Below are 19868 nucleotides of genomic sequence, written 5' to 3' on the forward strand. Positions count from 1 at the left end.
TTTTCATGGTGGTCCATCTTTAATTAACTCATGAACTCAACTATTAATTAATCAAAAAACTAATAATCCATTGAAAATCAAATGAACGAATTTCACACTTAGTAGACATTATATCTGTAATCAATATTCAATTATTCATTCAACTTCTTATATGATAAAGAAATTACATTTAAAAATTTACATTCCAATATACCTGAACCTCGTTTTTAAAAAGGAGAATCATATCATACATGAATAATTTACCAGTAATCAGTATGCTTTTCTGTATCCATGTCATTAGTAGAATGAATTCCATAAAGATATTTCTCTTTTCATTATATCCTATCGTTATTTAATATTGTTTGATTGCAAAGATTATATGAGTTTACCTTTAATTAAAATGTTCTATTTGATTAAACACCTTTCTTCTTCTTCTTCTTCAGGAACTAACTGTAGATTATAATAAGTTTATTGAAAGAGTATACTGTTTAATTCATTCATTCATAAAGGTCATTTAAAATTTAATTAAAAAAACATGCCTATTTAACAGGAAGATTGAATAAAGGTATAAACAATAATGAAGTAAAGTAATGAATATATATAGATATATGAATTCTTTTTATAACTAAGGAAATTGAATCATCCCAACAATAAAAACAACAGTAACAACAAGAGTAAATAAACGTAAACAGTAAAAATATCAGTTTGCAAGAGAAAAATATAATTATCAGAAGGGATTTGTGGAGATTTTAGAAATTTTCACAGATTGAATTCACGAGTCAGTTGAAGCTAAACCACCATGGAAAACCTGGAAACACTGGACGGCCGTGTCGTCCTAGTATGGGACTCCTCAGCAGTGCACATCCACGATCCCTCGCAACCTCGTGGATTGGTTGAAGTTAGACATTAACAGTTGGATGCCGGCCAGTTCAGTGGTCTAATTGTTAAATGCTCGCGCGCGAAACCAGTAGGTCCTGGGTTCGAATCTCGCGGGGTGCAGGATCATGGATGCGCACCGCTGACGAGTCCCATACTAGGAAGAAACGGCCGTCCAGTGCTTCCACGTTTTTCATGGTGGTCCAGCTTCAACTGACTCATGATTTCAATCTGTGAAAAAATATAACTTTCAAGATTTCACATTTGAAGATTTCATTAACTGATCAATAGACTAATAGAAATAATAAAATAAATACATAAATAGTAAAGTTCATCTCTGAGTGTTAACAATCAATAGTATATATATATATAGTTATAGTAATAATTAAGATTGTGTTCGACCGCTCCTAGAATACTGCACGTTTATTCTTAGTAATACGAGTATAAAGGATAGATATTAAGGCTAGAATTAGTACAGAGACGATTTACACTACATATTCTTGGAATTGATTGTACCTTGAGTTATAATTCTAGATATAACAACCTTGAGCTCGATGGTTTATGGAACATAAGACTTAAACAAAATCTTATCTTTCTCTTTAAAATACTCAATAAACTAATCTATACATTCAATCAATTAATTCAATATATAAAATCTTCTCATTATGACATCTGTATTTCTTTGTCACCAGTGAAACAAACCCATTCTATATTATCTGTCTCAATGAACTACTTCAACTGTAAATTTTCCAGACTCTAGAATAATCTACCACAATCTATCTGTACAGTAAAATCACTCCCATTTTTTATTCGTTGCATTGATACATACTGCTCTTTTGAAAATGCATTAAATGTTCTAGCACCTGCAAGTGTATCTTATTCCACCAGTGAGATTATAAAAACTTTAAATATTTAGCCATTCTTGTTACTGAATTCACCAAGTATACCACCTGTCTACTTACTTTACGTTAACACCGCCATTGACAACTCTAATTCATTTGAATAATATCTAACATGAACAGTATATCACTAAGTCACATAACATATGCATTATGGTAGATCTGATTGACAAATTTGAGTAATTATTGATTTGTTGTTCCGTGCTCTCTATTTTCATTTTACTCTCTCTAGTTGTAGATGATTAAAAATAATAACAAAAATGATAATAATAACACAATGGGACGAAACAATCGTCCAGTGTTCCCAGGTTTTCCATGGTGGTCTAGCTTCAACTTACTCATGATCTCAACTGTTGAAATTATTACTTATTTTTATTTACAGTTATTTTCGGCAATTCAGTGAGATCTTAAATTATAAAGTTGATTTGATATTATTTGGGAAAAAGTCTTTTTCGTAAGAGCGCATTTTTCTAAAATTCTCTTCATGTTTTCCTAAGAAGTTGATTTCTATAGTACAATCAAAGATTGAATCTGAACCCATTTATAATCCTTTATTATTATTCCTACCATATACACTTTAGCTAATCCTCACACTGTAACTCAAACAGTTGGGGTTTCTGTGTCACTAAAACCGGTATATTATGACTGATACTTTTTATCAAATGTTTCATTGTATGTTTGCTAAAACAAAGACCGTTTTTGCAAAAGTTATAGATGACAATTATCATTGTCGAATTACAATTCTTCTTTGCATATATTTAGGTCAGTTACTCTATATGCCTGATAATAATAAGTAGTTTGTAATTTGTCGAGTAATTTCTATGAAGTACTTATTCCAATGAGTCTCTTTTTTTCATTCAACGTTTTTATGTCAGTGTTTTGATTTAGCTCCTTATGTAAATTTTCTTTCGAAAACTGGTTGTATTGAGATTCATAGTACAACTTAGAATTGTATTCTATGAAGTATATTTTACTTTTGTTACAGTTTATAATCATGTATTCGGCACACAACCATTTTCAAATACCAAGTTTGTGAATTTCTAGTGTTAATTTTAGACAAACTGTTATATCGTAGTGAAGATTAAATTACTGGTACCTTCTGAGAACTATTAATGGACTAATCTCATATATAGATATTCTTATAGTATAACTATCCATCAATTAGATTGTGTATATCTATATTCCTCTTATTGTAAGCTATGTTTGATCTATAGACCATTATTATACGATCTACTACACTTAAATTATATTCAGTTTATTAATTACATCTTCCCACAGCCACTTTTGGCTTGACCTTGTACAAATGTTATTTTCTATTTTATGGTGTTATGTCGTCTATTTGGCTTATATAGAAACCAGGTATTTTTTGAGATAAATGATTCGTATAGTGTAATCTGGTATTGGTGTTCTGGACTCAACTGGAAGGGCTAGGAGAACAAAGGACCAATAAGGATGCTAGGCTGCTCAAATACATCGAACGTCATTGGTTTGGTACAGTGATAAGATTGTTTAGGTCATATTCCGAATGGCGAATACGTCACATGATAATTAGCCAGGCTAAAAGTCACAACACAAGCCTAATTAATTATAACTCATTATTTCTAAGCGATCGTCATGTTTTCAAGTAGGCACAACGTATGGATTCTGTATTGGTGACGCGAACAAATTAGAACACTTCATCATCTAGTTTAAAAGTAAATAATGAAACTGGATGATCGATATAAATGATGGCCATTTCTAAGCATGTTCAGGTGATATATTCTTGAGAACTAAAAAAAAACTGAAATTTAGTTTAAGAAAAAGTATTCATTCATCTAGTATTATTACAAGAATAAAATGAAAAAAACATTCCATTTTTTGAGGAATTGTGAGATTAATAAAATTGAGGATTGTTTTTATGACCGCCACAACATTTATATCAGTAATGTGGTTGGGTTACTAACGTGTATAGTGAAAAATAGACTTGCACGCAGACTGTAGAATGCTGTCTAATGTGGCTCTCTGTACCCCACCGATACTAAAAAACACATCATACTGACAAACTTATGATATGACTTCAAAGTAATATCATATATGTAAAGTATGACCCACATACTTACTAGTGTATGATATTCACTTTTCAATGTGAGAAGGTTACATGTGTATCTGAAATATGGAATGATGAAACATTTCGATCGCTGAATGTTCTGAAGGTATATTCAAATCATTAAATAAACAAATTTCTGAATCTTTTCGGATATTAGTTCAAACTAGTAAATTATAATCGATTTGCATATGAATTAATTCAGAAAATTAGGAAAGAACATCTCCATATTTTATTTGATTAGTACTTAGTTACCGTCGTTAGACTGAGTCGAAATCAGTAAACTGAAAACAACACTTTATATCATTAAAAAGAACACAACACATAAACTAAAGTCCTTATATCTTTTAAATTAGATCCTCTTCAATGAATAAAATTTTATAAATGAACTTCCAAAATCTACTATATTTCACAGTTTACTCACTTGTCATATTATCAATTCATATATTTTATTACTCTCAGTCTTAATCTTACAAACACTTAAAGGCTTCTCAGTTACGACTAATTAAACAATCGATTTGAATAAAAACCGCAGGTAATATATGAGAGGATCAAGTAGACTAGTATAGCTGAATTCATTTTATTACCTACATATATTGCGTATTTATTCATTGTCTTCAGTTGCTCCTTTCACATGTATCTATTAGATGTTATAATTACTTACTTACTCACTTACTTACTTACTTACTTACGCCTGTTAACCCCAATGGAGCATAGGTCGCCAACCACCATTCTACAAACCACTCTGTCCTGAACCTTCCTTTCTAGTTCTATTCAATTCTTGTTTACTTTTATCATGTCTGTCTCCGTCTCTCGACGTCATATGTTCTTTGGTATTCCTCTCCTCCTTTGGTCTTGAGGATTCCATGTGAGGGCTTGCCTTGTGACGCAGTTGGATACTTTCCTCAATGTGTCCTATCCACTTACAGCACTTCTTCCTGATTTCTTCCTTCGCTGGAATCTGGTTTGTTGTCTCCCACAGTAGGTTGTTGCAAATAGTGTCTGGCCAAGGAATCCGAAGTATTGTTGGCATCAGTATTCTTACATATCTATTCTTCCATACCCTTAAGTCACCTTGTGACAGTCTGCATTAATATACACACACGTTTAATGTTGCTTTTAGATATCTGTTTTTAAATATTGGTAACGTTAACTAAATTCCATGTGAACGTATTTTAAATTAAGTGTTAGAAAACTTATGAAACAATGTCATGAAGATGCTAAAAGTAATTATTATATACTTCCAGCCCGAATAATAACACATAAATTCATGTTAAGAGGATCAGAACCAGACATGATATTCAACAAAAACCGAATAAGACTTTATATATTTCTACAATCGAATTAAGACTACAGTTTTCAAGATGTACTTTCTAAGAAAATTATCGACACTTTTAGTTGGAAATGTCACGTAATCTTACTTCCTGAATTAGCATTTCTTGGTATCACGTACATTTGATACGAAAATGGTATCATGGGGAAAAATCCATAAATATATATCATTAATTCCTCACTTATTCACTTACACCTGTTACTCCTAATGAAGCAGCATAGGCAAACCACCAACACTCTCCATCTAACCCTGTCCTGGGCAATCCTTTCCACTTCTTTCCAGTTGCTTCTCATCCTTTTCATGTCTACTTCTGATTCCCGACGTAATGTGTTCTTCGACCTCCCTCTTTCCCGTTTTCCTTCAAAATTACAAGTTAGCGCTTGTCTCGTGATGCAGTTTGATGATTTATGCAATGTATATCCTATCTACTTGTAGCATCTTTTCCTAATCTCCTCTTCAGCTGGGAGCTGGCTTGTTCTCTTCAACAGTAGGCTGTTGCTGATGGTATCCGGCCAACGGATATTGAGTATCTTGCATAGAAAATTATTTATAAATACTTGTACATTTTTTATGATGATTTTAGTAGTTTTCCACGTTTCAGCTCCGTACAATAGAACTGTGTTGACGTTCGTAGTGCAGATTCTGACTTGGATGTCGGAATTATATTTCTAATATTTCAAATGTTCAATTATTTTCTTTGTACAACGTTTGTCTACTTATATGGAACATAAGTACCATAAGTGACTACTTGTAAATTCCATCGTGGCCTAGCTTCAACTGACTCATGATCTTAACCATTGAAATTACTACAATCTCCACAAAACCCATCTAAAATTTAGATATGTTTAAAATCTTTTCTGAGAAATGTAATATCATTGTCAAGGGGATGACTCTACAAAAATCAGTACACCGTATTCTGATACTATGTGGTCACTCATTCATATCTGGAACACCAAGTAAACAAATTATAAACAGTAATCTGGAAAAGACAATTTGCTTACAAAGTTGAAATGTTTTAAGTATTTTGTTCTACATTAAAAGCAAGAAATATGTTAAAAACCAATCATATCAAATTTGTAAACACAACAGGCATCAATACAAAGATTTGACTTGATAATTTTAAATAAATTGAGAAGCAATGATCAGTGAAGTTTAACCAGCCCTGTTGTGAGATAGTAACTCACTGAAGACAATGGTGGACATGTGGCTCAATTTCGTAGATTAATTGAAGCCAGACATTAACACCGTTGGATACCGGCCAGCGCAGTTGTTTAGAGGTTAAGCATTCACGCACAAGACCGATAGGCCTTGGGTTTAAATCCCACCGAGCGAGATCGTCGATGCTCACTGCCAAGGAGTCACACACCAGTACAAAATGGCTTTCCAATGCTTCCAGGTTTTCCATGATGGTCTAGTTTCAATGCATTCATGATCTCAACTATTAAATTGAGAATTGTATAGAAAGTTAATGAGTTAATTCACTGTAATCTAATTTTTTCAGATTAAGTAAATAAATAAATGATCAATCTAAATTATTATAATCTTATATAACATAAAGGACTAAAGGTAGAATATTTAGTTGAACTAAGAATATAAACTAATAGTAGTCTCATTAGGTTGAGGTCGTGAATTGTTTTTAATTTTTCGTTTGTTTGATCAATATTGTTCTACATAAAACATTCCTGTGTATTTGTGTGTAGCTCATTTTCTATTCAAGTCTAGTTCATTCATCTAACTTGAATTGTTTATTTAAACAACCACATTAAGTTATGTTGATCTCTCCAACAACAACAAAAAAATAATAAAAAAGTTAACAGTTGATATGCACCCACACACTTGAACTCCATACCATAAATTTCACCTTTATCATAACTACTTTTCTATTATACAGATATACACAGGAATGTTTTATATAGAATTATCTTGATTAAACAATTTATGACATTGAAATAAACTGACAGTTTTTAGTTTTTGATTTTGTTTAAACTAAGTAGTAGTATTTTTATAAACAGTGATGGATAGTGGCTGGCAGTTGAATCCAGGAAGCGCGTTTCGTCCTATTTGGGACTTATCAGCTGGGTGTACCTGCATCTCAGAGTTGGTGTTCACTCTGGGACTCGAACCGAGTACCGTTCGCTTCAAACACCATTGCTTTATCCAATTAAGGTACTGAGTCCTGATAGTATTATTGTTATTATTACTTTTATTCAATATTATGTTTTTGATAGAATATAGACTTTTCAGTATAAAGTATTTTAATAAGCTTTTGTTTGTTTACTTCTTGATTGATCTTAACGATAAGTACTGAATAGTCACTAGTTAGAAGTTAGCAGTCTAGGACTTGACAACTGAATAATCTTCATTCTTCTCAATGCAACCATCATGAAGTTTATGATTGTACATTTTTGTAAATTGTACAGTGAAATGTCGTAAACATTTTATAAATGCTTTTGAATAGGGTTTACCATTAATAAACATAATGATATGTAATTTAAACAGTTGAAATCATGAATCAATTGAAGCAAGATCACCATGGAAAACTTGAAAGCACTGGATGGCTGTTTCGTCCCATTGTGGGACTCCTCAGCAGTGTGCATCCACGACCCCGCCTCGCGAGGCTTGAACTCAGGACCTAGTGGTCTCGTGACAGGCGCTTAACCAACTAGACCACTGAGGTGGCCGGCATCTAACGGTGTTAATGTCTAATGATATGTTAAAATAGATAAAAACAAATGATTTGTTGAAATATTCAAATAGTAGGAACAGGTAGACAAGATATTCAAACAAGTCACCTTAAAGATTAATAATTCTACTTTATTCCTTTATATTATTTAAATTTGTATAAATTTAAAATGGTTATTCATTTATTTACTTATTCTGAAGAGTTGGATTACACTAAGTGACGAAATGTCAGAGATTCAAATTTCTACTGATTATGATATATTAAATAGATTTTTATTGTATTACGTAAACACTATGTAAAATAGAGTATAATGTAGCATATATTATGTAATACGTTTGATTAATGGGTTACTTTTACAAATGTTTTGAAGATTATTTTTTGCTCACTTGCTTTTCTGTTAGCAAATAAACCCGAATATACTTTAGTTGTTAAAGTAGAAATGAGTGGTCTATCGAAAAACTAAACTCTAAAAAGTCTTAAAATTTCAGTAATCAACATATAAGACACTGACTTGAACTCATATTTAGAAATTCGTAGTATAGAAGATAACGTTACTCTTGAATACAATTCCAAGACTCCATATTTAGTGAGTATACGCTATATGAACTAAGAAATCACAACATAGATAATTATCTTTTCCAAGATCTAACTTGACAGTTTAAAACGAGTGAAAGAAATGTGAATTTCAGCGCTAAGACCCACCAACAAAAACAGGTCAACCCGGGAGCATCCCTAGCCTACAGACAGTAGGTAGTGCGCTACGATCATACTCCTTGAACTAATCGAATAAACCTTAGCTAACACATAAACCCATCGATAACCCTAATGTAAGCAGACCTCTAGGGATTATTTGGCTAGTTACACAACATCTTATACAAGATCCCCAGGTGGTTATAACATTCCTCCTTCATTTACTAAGCATACACATGAACGGCTTTTATGTCACACACTGTTTTCACCTCTGCACCAACAACCAAACATTCTTTCATAATTATACAGCAAATCTATATGAAGATGGAAATTTCTCTTACTCATATAATTATTTTATTACTACAACAATACCTAGTCCTTCATTCGCTCAAGCTTGTTCGGGTAATAATCTGAGCAAACAGACAACCCAACTACACTCAAATCTAGTTACCACAAAAATACATAGTACTGACGATGATCTTATCGCACCTTTCTAAACTTACTACTAATCAACTGACGCTCAGTTTTAAGGGAAATCTCAAACTTAAGAACCATAGTCTTACCAACCAAGCCATTTTCAATACTTGTCAAAGAATAATGGTGCTCTTCTTCACTTTCTGACTCAGAATTATTTATCCAGAACAATGGAGTATATCGACGTAGTAGAGAGGATAAATGAGGGGTGGATACTTATTATACTACCTGGATTGTCTGTTGACTGATGTAGTCAAATACAGAGTTTTTGGCAATTAACCAGAATACGTATAGATCTCAGTTAACACTATGAAGCATAGTTTACTACTGGGTTGTGGACACACAGCTTCATATACTTCGAATACCATGGATATTTTTATTACTAACGTATTTACATATGCTTCTGTTCTAAATGTCTATGAGGAAGTCACTAAATCCGAAAACTCTAACCACTGTAGAATCAACTGAACTACTAGTTGAGGACAGTCATTTGATGAAAAATTCCTAGTCACACTTGAATTGTTGGTCGCCGTAAGTATACAATCCCAACGGCATAATAACATGCCTGACCTAGTATTGTGTCGAGATATTATTCCACTTTGCATGCAAGCTAACAAATATGTTAAATGTATTGCGGATTGAGCTTTTGTCTGTTCTCTCTTAATTACTACCAATCTCTCTAATAGCATTCCTTAACAAACACCTATTCAGTATCCGGACTACAAAAATGCTAACTGGAACCACCTGAAAACCTTGTTGAGGTGTTCATGTTGAGGAAACGTCTTCTGGAGCAGCAGTCTTGCAGATAAATTAGACATATTCCATCAAATCAATAACTCGTGCTTATATTCAATTACACCTGTGAAAACATACAGGACTACTAGATATAATGATTTATCCATACCAGATAAGTATCTCAACGAATTAACTCTATTGCATAAATGTTACTTGAAGTCTTTTATAGACGTTGTATTCTGACTCCGATTGACAATAATTATGATATTAATACTACTAATAATGATATTAGTCATAATAATGATAGTAATCATGAATTTTATCCCTTATTTTATCTAATGTTGAATGACATTCTTAAGCTAATCCCCAGTCATACAACGGTGATGTTGAAAAGCCAAGTATGAAATGTATTGAAAATAAAATTCATGCAAATATATTTAACAATCAGACATAATGAGCAAGTTCATTCATAAACACTCGGATTGACCAGACTAAGTTAATCAAATTTTTAATTGTTGACAAAATGTAATATAAACAAAAATGTTGCTAAACAAATATTCATACAATAAAACCAACAACGTTACCGTTACACTTGCTTAGGTAACATAACAGTTTATATTAATGCATTGTATCACTTTATGATACAATGTTTCAAGTATACATAAGTAGCTACAACTAGAATGATTTTGCTCTACTTTCACAATTAACTATAATTTTTAGACAAATCCTAGAAACTCAAAAGGTAAAAGCTACTATGGAATAGTTTTCAGCGATTAACAGTGTTTCAAATTACAAAATTCTGTACATTGATTCAACAAAAGTCTAACTTGATTCTAAAACGTATATATTTCTTGTATTTCATATACTGATTCATTTGAACATGACTCGAAAATTATCGTTTACGTTTGCAATGGTATTCTGTGACCAAAAATAAACCTACCGAAAAGAGAGGATTAGAAGTAACATAAAGAACTGGGAACCCTACTCAATCTATTTATTTCACTTATCCTAAATTTACAAGGCCATAACTTCCCTTAGAATTTCAAAGAGTCATGGGGTAGACGGCATCGCATCAACTTACGGTTCTAAATCTTTAATATGGTTAACCATAAGCCACTTATGTTCAAACTCATGTCTTATGAAATTACAGACTCAATATTCGATTGACTTGATTCTCTTATCAGTCAACGACAGCAAATAGTTGAAATAAACTTTCCCGTCCGGTAACAAGTGATGTAATACAAAATGGTGCTTTGGATCCGCTTCTGTTTAGAGATTACAAAAGCGATATCTACAATAGCGTCAGCATGGGTGAATCTTTTCTACATCCACATAATCCTCAAATGGTTTATTCATTTTATCTTTATGGGCTTTGTCATATTTGAAATATTTTCAGTATAGAGCTCAAAATAGTCACTGTGTAATTCTAAAATTGACCTTTCGGTTTGAGCATTACTGCGTGTGGATAGATTTCCTTTGGTGAGCATTTGCTCAATTCTGAATTCTTAATAAACGGTATGGTATTATTTACATTTAATATGGTGGTACATATATGACTCAGGAATTCCTATAGTCTGTCATTTCCGAAATAAGTCTCAACGTCTTCTAAGTTATTTACCACATGAATATACGACAATGACTCATGATATTGAATTAATATTTTTCCTACTTAGAATTGGTTTTAACAGTGAAGGCAGTTCTAAATGAGCTCTTTAAATGATGTTGACAGTCGGAAAAGTGCTTTCATCGAAAAACAAGACATTGTTACATAATATTTAGAATGTATTCATCAATGAGATCTTTGTATATTTAATTTTCATTCAGGAATCAAAGCTCAAAATAAATTACGATCATAAATTTATCAATGCTAAAAATCATTACTCATTTCTACAAATCAATTAAAATACAGGAATAATTAACGTTGGAGGTTTTTACAGATTTTCCTTTCTGCAGGATGGGATTGCTAACCTCACGAACAACCCCTCTTCTTTATCCGGGCTCAGCATGGGCAGTAACCATAGAAGAGGTTCAGATGAACAGAATCATGACATTTTAAAATCGATTAGTTATACAGTGTTCTCAGTAACTGTAGTAAAAGTTTGGCTTACTGGATAGTAAGTAGGATATATTCGACTCATAGAAACTACAGACAATGAATATTTGTTGACAATTATAATTTACAATAATATGAAAGTGAATTATTTTTTAAAGTAAATATGTTTATTATCTCCATCACAACAACATAATTTTCAGTGTAATATACGTTGAAGTATTTCATGAATTGGTAAGTGTTTTATCTCTTCTAATTGTCTTGCGTACCATTCATCCTCTTCACTGTTTATTCTATTATGAATATTATTATTGACATTTTCATGGGACAATTTTCTAGTTCCGTTTTTATTATTAGAAAACGATTTCGTTTGTGATTGTCTTCTTTCAATCACTGAACTCATTTCTTCTAAAATGTGCAAATAAAAAGCGTTGAGTGTTCGTGAAAATGGAAAGTAATCGTTCTTCAACATTCAGACATTATTATCAGTCTGTTTTTTCATAATATATATGCTTCTAATTATCAATGATAATGATCATCTTTTCATCTCTTGATAATACTGATAACAATTATGGTAATGATATTGATAATATTGGTGAAAAATCAATCTATAGGTAACATTCGTTTATCTGTCTGGTCACATTATTACTACTAGTATGCTTACTTACTTACGCCTGTTAACCCCAATGGAGCACAGGCCGCCAACCACCACTCTACAAACCACTCTGTCCTGAACCTTCCTTTCTAATTCTATTCAATTGTTGTTTATTTTTCTCACGTCTGTCTCCGTCTCTCGACGTAATGTGTTCTTTGGTATTCCTCTCCTCCTTTAATCTTGAGGATTCCATGTGTGGGTTTGCCTTGTGACGCAGTTGGATACTTTCCTCAATGTATCCTATCCATTTCCAGCACTTCTTCCTAATTTCTTCCTCCGCCGGAATCTGGTTTGTTGTCTCCCACAGTAGGTTGTTGGTGATAGTGTCCGGCCGACGGATCTGAAGTATTTTGAATAGAGAACTGTTAATAAACACCCGTATCTTCTGGATGATGGTTTTCGTAGATCTTCAAGTTTCCATCTCATACAGTTGAACTGTGTTGACATTTGTATTGAAAATTTTAACCTTGGTGTTGGTTCATAGACAGCTGTTTTGAGTTCCAGATATTCCTGAGTTGTAAATATGCTGCTCTTGCTTTGCCGATCCGCGCATTCACATCTGCATTAGATCCACCGTGTTCATCAATGATGCTGCCCAAACATGTAAAGGTTTTTACATCTTCTAAATCGATTAGTGGATGCTGTGTTGCATCAGAGAACCCTGCTTTTCCCTTTATGTATGTTGAGACCTACTGCTTCTGGGGCTACTGACACACTGTTCGTCTTCTCCCGCATTTGTTATTGCGTATGTGATAGAAGTACCAGATCATCTACGAAGTCTAGATCGTCCAGTTACATTATTAGTGGTATATTTTAGAAAAATATCTCTTACGTTAAAATGTGACCTTAATTCATTTATTTTAAAAAGTAATCACTAATTATCTGCTGACATTCATTTTCACTTCTTAATTTTTTCTCCTTAGATTCTAAGTATTTATGACATAATTGACCCTTATCAATCTTACCAAAAATTTATGTTACCACTGTTGACAGAGGTTATATTATTATTTTGTCATTGTTAATTAAGTGTTAATTAAATAATAAACTTTTTTTCTGGAATTGAAAATTTTTTTGGCAATTAATATTTGAAAGTAGAACAAAATCATAATCTTGTTTGTCTTGAGATTATATTGACTTGAACGAAATCAGTATCTAAATAGATTATTTGATGGTGGTTGGAGGTCAGTCAGTCAGTCAGCTACAACGTAGGACCAGGCACATATGTGCATCGGTCCACGTTGCCATACCTCATTAACACAACAAGATGAGCACCGGATTCATAGCAGTGGTTAGGTCAAAGGTGGTAATATATGAGAGAAAGATTGCATATAGAAATATAGTACAGGAAGAAAGAATTAGTTCATAGAAAGAAAGATATGAAGTGATTTTAATCTCTTAGTTTAAGGGAAGACATGGAGTGTATACACCGACGCCATTGTGATCGATTCTGAGCCATGTCACCCAGAGTCTCCAACCATTGGTTACGATAGTCACGCGGACACCAACCAAGTAGTTTGCATCTACCAACATGGCTCAGACTAGAAGTTAGTGACTTCAAGCACTGATGCCACGTTTTAGTTTGGCCGCCCCTAACTTTCTTCCAACCATCTCCAATACCGGATAGCATTGCACGTCGTGGTAATCGGTGTTCAGGCATACGTAACACGTGGCCCAACCATCTCAGTCGATGAAGATTCATAACCTCATCAACTGATTTACCATCATTTCTAATACCTTGCGTCGAACCTCACTATTACTTACTTGGTGATCCCAGCAGATGCCAGCCATATTTCTAAGGCATCTGTGGTCAAATACTAATAGCTTACGAGTGTCTCCTACTCTTAATGGCCATGTTTCGCTGCCGTAAAGTAAAACAGAACGAACTGCGGCGCAGTATACTCGTCCTTTTGTTGCTAGACGGATATCTCGCCTTCGCCATAGGTGACGTAAGTTGGCAAAAGCCAAGCGAGCTTTTCGAACCCGTCAACAGGAAACCCTGGACCCTGGTTTCGTGCTACTTGGCACTTGTCAGAAAGTTGTGCCTGTAATCTTGAGGGAACTGGTTCTCACTGGCGGATTCGATCCCGTATTACTCAGCTTCACAGTCAGAGACGTTACCACAGAGCTATCTCTGCCACGACTGACCTCCTGTAGGACTGAGATGTAATCACAATTGATTGATCACTGGGTGGTGATCAATGTCATGTGTGTCAAGTCCTTATTTAGTGTAGATCGAATGCTAGCAACCATGTTGCAATGTGGCCACCAGTCTAGATAACTCGAATCCGTCAGGGAGCACCGGTTCTCTCAAGATTACTGGTATACCTTGCTGACAAGTGCCAAGTAGCACGAAACCCGAGTCCTGGGTTTTCTGTTGACTACCTCCAACCACCTTTTAATCCCAACATAGTGCACGTAGTGTCGAGTCACATAGACTGGTGGCCACATTGCAACTTGGTCGATAGTATTTGATCTGCACTAATAAGGACTTGACACACATAACATTGATCACCACCCAGTGATCAATCAATTGTGAAATAGGTTTTTTGACTTCTGGTTTAGTATACATACTCTTACGAAGTGGTGTTTTAAAATAAAGAGAATCCAATAAGTAGTAGGAGTAGTACACAATCCAATATTCAATATGTACCCACTGAATAAACGAAAGCAAATATTTGTAATTACATATTTGTAAACATTTTGCTATTGAAAATAATGATGATTGCAACATACTAACAACAGCTAACTAATCAATAAAAGCGAAGGGTTTTTGATAACGCTTTAGTTTACCAAATCAAGTAAATAAGTTCAGCAACCACACTTTCAAGTGTTACAGTTATTGGGATACTGATAGACAAGTCAACTGAAAACTAATATTCTATAATCTTAATTTCAGTCAACCTGTGATGCGTCATTCGACAATGGTTAGCTGACCAAACTAAACAAATTTAACCATTTGATATCTTGGTAACTAATCAATTTATAGCTAAAAAAAAAGACATTTCTCATCTAAAACATATAAAAGTATACAACAAAAGACTAATAAAGAGTAAAACTTACCAGTTTTTATTAAATCATGCATTGATGTTCCAACAGAATTCTTTTCAATAAGATCTCTTTCAGTTTTCTGTATTGTATCTTGGTAAACGAAACTTGAACGATTTTGTTTCAATGTAGGTTTTGAAATGTTTTTATATTCATTAAGCTTAACTTCTAACATGGATAATTTCTCCTCATAACTAATTTGTTGTGTTAAATGTAGTTTTAAGTGTTTATCCAATTTTTCAATAATATAACGAACTGATTGCACTTCCATTCTCAACAAATCCATTCCATTTTCTTTGCTAGATTGATTCAATTTACTCGAAGTGCTCATTATACTATCTCGTTTTGAATTGATTTCTATGAATTTATCAAGTGTGTTGTTAATGAAAGTACGTACAATTTCCTTAACATCACTTTCAGGATTATCTGTAAATTCGTTTTCATTATTACTATTATTATTATTATTACTATTATTATTATCATTATTATTACTATCCATATTGTCATTCCCGACTATTTCCATTTGTGAAACGTCTTCTTTATTCGTCTCTCCTGACATATTTTTTTGAAACAGTATGGTTTATTCTTTGAAAAATAGTTAACCTGATGATATGTGACAATTGTGGTTTTTCATTTTAAAACGTATTTATACATAAATAGGCAACCGTATTTAAATGATGGTTTGTATATAGAGTCTATCATATTATTAGAGATTTCTTTAAGTAGCATTGTTTCAATGATTTGAACAAATGAAACTTATGTTCTTTATTATTTCTAAGATAAAAAAATACAAAATCTGGTATCATAAAACAATAGGACTTGATCTTACATATAACATGCAATGAGAAGAAACAATAGGGCATTCATTGTGAAAACATTCTATATCATATGATCATAGAAATAGTAATCAGAAATGTTTCATTATGAAGTGAAATTCTATCGAATTATGTTGTCCATTTACTTTCAATATTGGATAAAATATTTTTTTTCAAATATGGGACGAAACAACCGTCCAGTGCTTCCAGGTTTTCCTTGATGGTCTAATTTCAATTGACTCATGATCTCATTTATAATATCTACGAAAACCCTTTTGAAAATATAAAAACTTTGTGTTTTAAAAATTATTTATTCTGTTAGATAGAAAAAAACACATACTTGATATGAGTGTTATGAGAAGCTGTTTGTAGAGGTGTAATCTCTCACAAACATGAATAATGATAATGAGCTTAAAGTTAAATATTACAAGTGAATGACATTTGTTTAAGTCCCTGATTATTACAGCAGTAGGCCTCAACATATACAAATGAAAAAGCAAGATCCTCAAATACAATACGAAGAACATTAAACAATCATACTTCGACATTTATCACCGAATTTATCTTATTCTAATTTGAGTGTCTTGAAAATAATACCACGAAGTGCAACGGTAACCGGTGTTGGAGATGGTCGGAAGAAAGTAAGGAGCGGCAAAATCAAAACTGGGCATCAGTGTTTGAAGTCACTAACTTCTAGTCTGAGCCATGTTGGTAGATGCAAACTACTTGGTTGGTGTCCGCATAACTATCGTAACCAATGGTTGGAGACTCTGGGTGACATGGCTCAGAATCGATCACAATGGCGTAGGTGTATACACTCTGTTTTCTTTTAAACTAAGAGATTAAAATCGCATCATATCTTTCTTTCTATGAACTAATTCTTTCTTCCTGTACTATTTCCTTATATGCAATCTTTCTTTTATGTACTATCACCTCTGAATTAGTTACTTTTATGAATCCGGTGTTCATTTTGTTGTGTTAACGAGGTATGGCAACTTGGATCGATGCACATATGTTCCTGGTCCTACGTTGTAGCTGACTGACTGACTGAATCTACAAAGAATGACCACCAATCTAAAAGTTCTCATCAACCTTCAGCACTCAGATAATATTGTCTAATTTAAGAAAAAATTAGGTAAAATTCATGTTCTATTATATAAATTGTGACAGTTGAAGACTAATTTTTCAAACTCAGAAATTTTGTTTGAGAAGCATCTACATGAACATCTATTTGACCACCTCAAAAGTCTTATCTAATGAAGTGAGTTAGTGGATGATAAAATCTTGGCATAGATTAAAATAATCCTTGTTACTGTAAATGATATCACCTGTAAATAGAAGAATGATTCTCTGAAAGATAAAGGATGAGTAAACTGGAAGACCACTCTATCTGTATTAATTTAAAGCTTTATAATATTCCCTTTGCGGGTTGACGTGTCCGTGGTTGACATTTCGTTATAAACGTTGGCAAATACTGGAAGTCGGGTAATGAAATGCTAGTGCAGTGAAACACATAGATCATTAGCATTTCTGTGAAGATCTAAACACCTGTTGTCTTTGAACTTGTCGTTGGTTTAACATTCACTTCTCTTTAGGGCTTTGTTTTCAAGTATATCTAATTGTTTCTCAAATCTTCATGTTTATCCTCTACTAGTTCACGTAATTCATGCCTTTTTCACACCCTTTTATACGATTTCTGATGATGGTGAAGGTATAATTAAGTGTAAGATATCTCAGAGGTCAGTTACTCAGGTGAATATTATTTCAATGAATTATCTTATAGTATGATACTGGGTATACATGTTTTTATTTGCTACTCGTAATATGTGATTTAAGAAATCACCATTTCAGCACTAAGGGATAATCACAGAAATTCATCAAAAACTCTCGATGTTATGAAGTTTTTCTTAATCTCTAAACAATGAAAGACATTCATCGCATCATCAACAAAAATAATTTAAAATTCAGGAAGCATAACAGGAACAGTCAAGAATTAGTTTTCACATTTGGGTTCCATTGAATGAGATCAGAAAACTAATTCTTTCTTTATTCAAAAGCTGCAGGTAAATTCACCTTCACGACACAACTGACAAAGAACTAGGAAAACATCTGTCAATTCACATCAAAAATGCTTCTTTCCCAAGTTTACTAACATAAACTTGCAGTCTAAACAAACACTTTAAACACCTGCTACAGCCAGAAGGAAGACGTCTTCACATGCGCGGAATTCAGAAGAGATACAGTTACAGAAATACTGAAGAACAGATCTCGGAAATATTTTAGAAAACCAATTTATTATGCTAAGCTTCTCACTAAATTTTTCAACCGGTTTCTGATTTTAGTACATATGTTAGGAATAAACTGCCACTTTTCAAACAACAGGTGTGCAGACACATGTATACTTTCGAATGTGGAACAGTTCTCATTGAGACGAACGCTTTCTAAAAGTATTTTTCAACACGCTGTTCTGCAATCAATCACACCTTCAGTTTGGAACACTTCTTCAATATTAACCACTCTGCCCCACAATAATTATCATACAAAATCATCCAGTCAACCACGGTAATGACCTCAGAGGTAGAACAGAATAGTTACGCATTGAACAGGCTCCAGTAATCCAACTATTGAAAACTAAACTAATTAGTATTTTTTATTCTACTGGAGTCTTAAACCGCTCCTCTAATTTCTTATTCCTGTAAATTAGTGGTTATTACTATCCCCGTAACTTATTAAGTTTACATAAACCTCTTTATCGTTTGGTGGTCTTCTAACTGGTAACTATATATCATACTTCATATCGATAACCCTTACTGATTTTACCAATCATAACACAACTGTTCTTAACACCTGAAATTTCGGGACAGTTTTGTTGTGAAAAGCCAGTTATTATTTCTGATACTGATATACACGATTTCTATAAGTCACCAAAACCTGTTAGTTGAGCGGAAAACTCAACAGTGAGTAAGAAACTGTACTACCTAAACTCAATCAAAATATGTACACAAACCTGATTGAAAATATGGATATGCGTTCTTTCGATAATTAAGCCAAATCCTGATCAATACCATGTTGTCGTAATTACTGATTTATCATTTAACCTTAAACTCTAAAACAATGTTCTCACTCTCTGTTGTTATTTGATTCTTCGCAAATATATTGTAACATGATTGAGAAGTAAAAATACAATGCCAACCAACGGTATTTATTCCGATATTTCATGCACAGAGAACTGTAAGGACAGTTATTACATTTGTGTGTTTCTTTTATTTATTTTCTGGTGACCCGATTAGCCATATAGCTCTTCTAAATAGATTGAGATCAGAAAGAAGTCCAACACTCAAACAATATAGAGATTTGAAGTCCATATTACAAATTTGAATTTGTCGGATTTTGTAGATAAAACGTTTCTATCAACTAAACAGTTTAAGTATGCTAGATTCGTATACTCATCTGTTATCAAAGGTAAATGTGTTCATGAGTTTGGAAAAGGTTCCCAATGGTATTTTGAATAATAATAAACCAATCATATATATATCGGAGACTAGTTCATA

At 33.1% G+C, this 19868-nt stretch overlaps 1 protein-coding gene across 1 annotated transcript; it reads right to left on the reverse strand.

The window, feature by feature from the left end:
• Positions 1 to 11870: 11870 nt before the first annotated feature.
• On the reverse strand, positions 11871 to 16061 carry MS3_00010580 (uncharacterized protein; the record flags this gene model as incomplete). Its single annotated transcript, XM_051218955.1, has 2 exons — positions 11871 to 12210; positions 15518 to 16061. 2 exons carry the CDS (start codon positions 16059 to 16061, stop codon positions 12002 to 12004), a joined length of 753 nt encoding a protein of 250 aa, XP_051068954.1. The 3' UTR covers positions 11871 to 12001.
• Positions 16062 to 19868: the final 3807 nt, after the last annotated feature.

The sequence above is a fragment of the Schistosoma haematobium genome, chromosome 3 (assembly GCF_000699445.3).
Source record: "Schistosoma haematobium chromosome 3, whole genome shotgun sequence".
NCBI classification, from domain to species: Eukaryota; Metazoa; Platyhelminthes; class Trematoda; order Strigeidida; family Schistosomatidae; genus Schistosoma; species Schistosoma haematobium.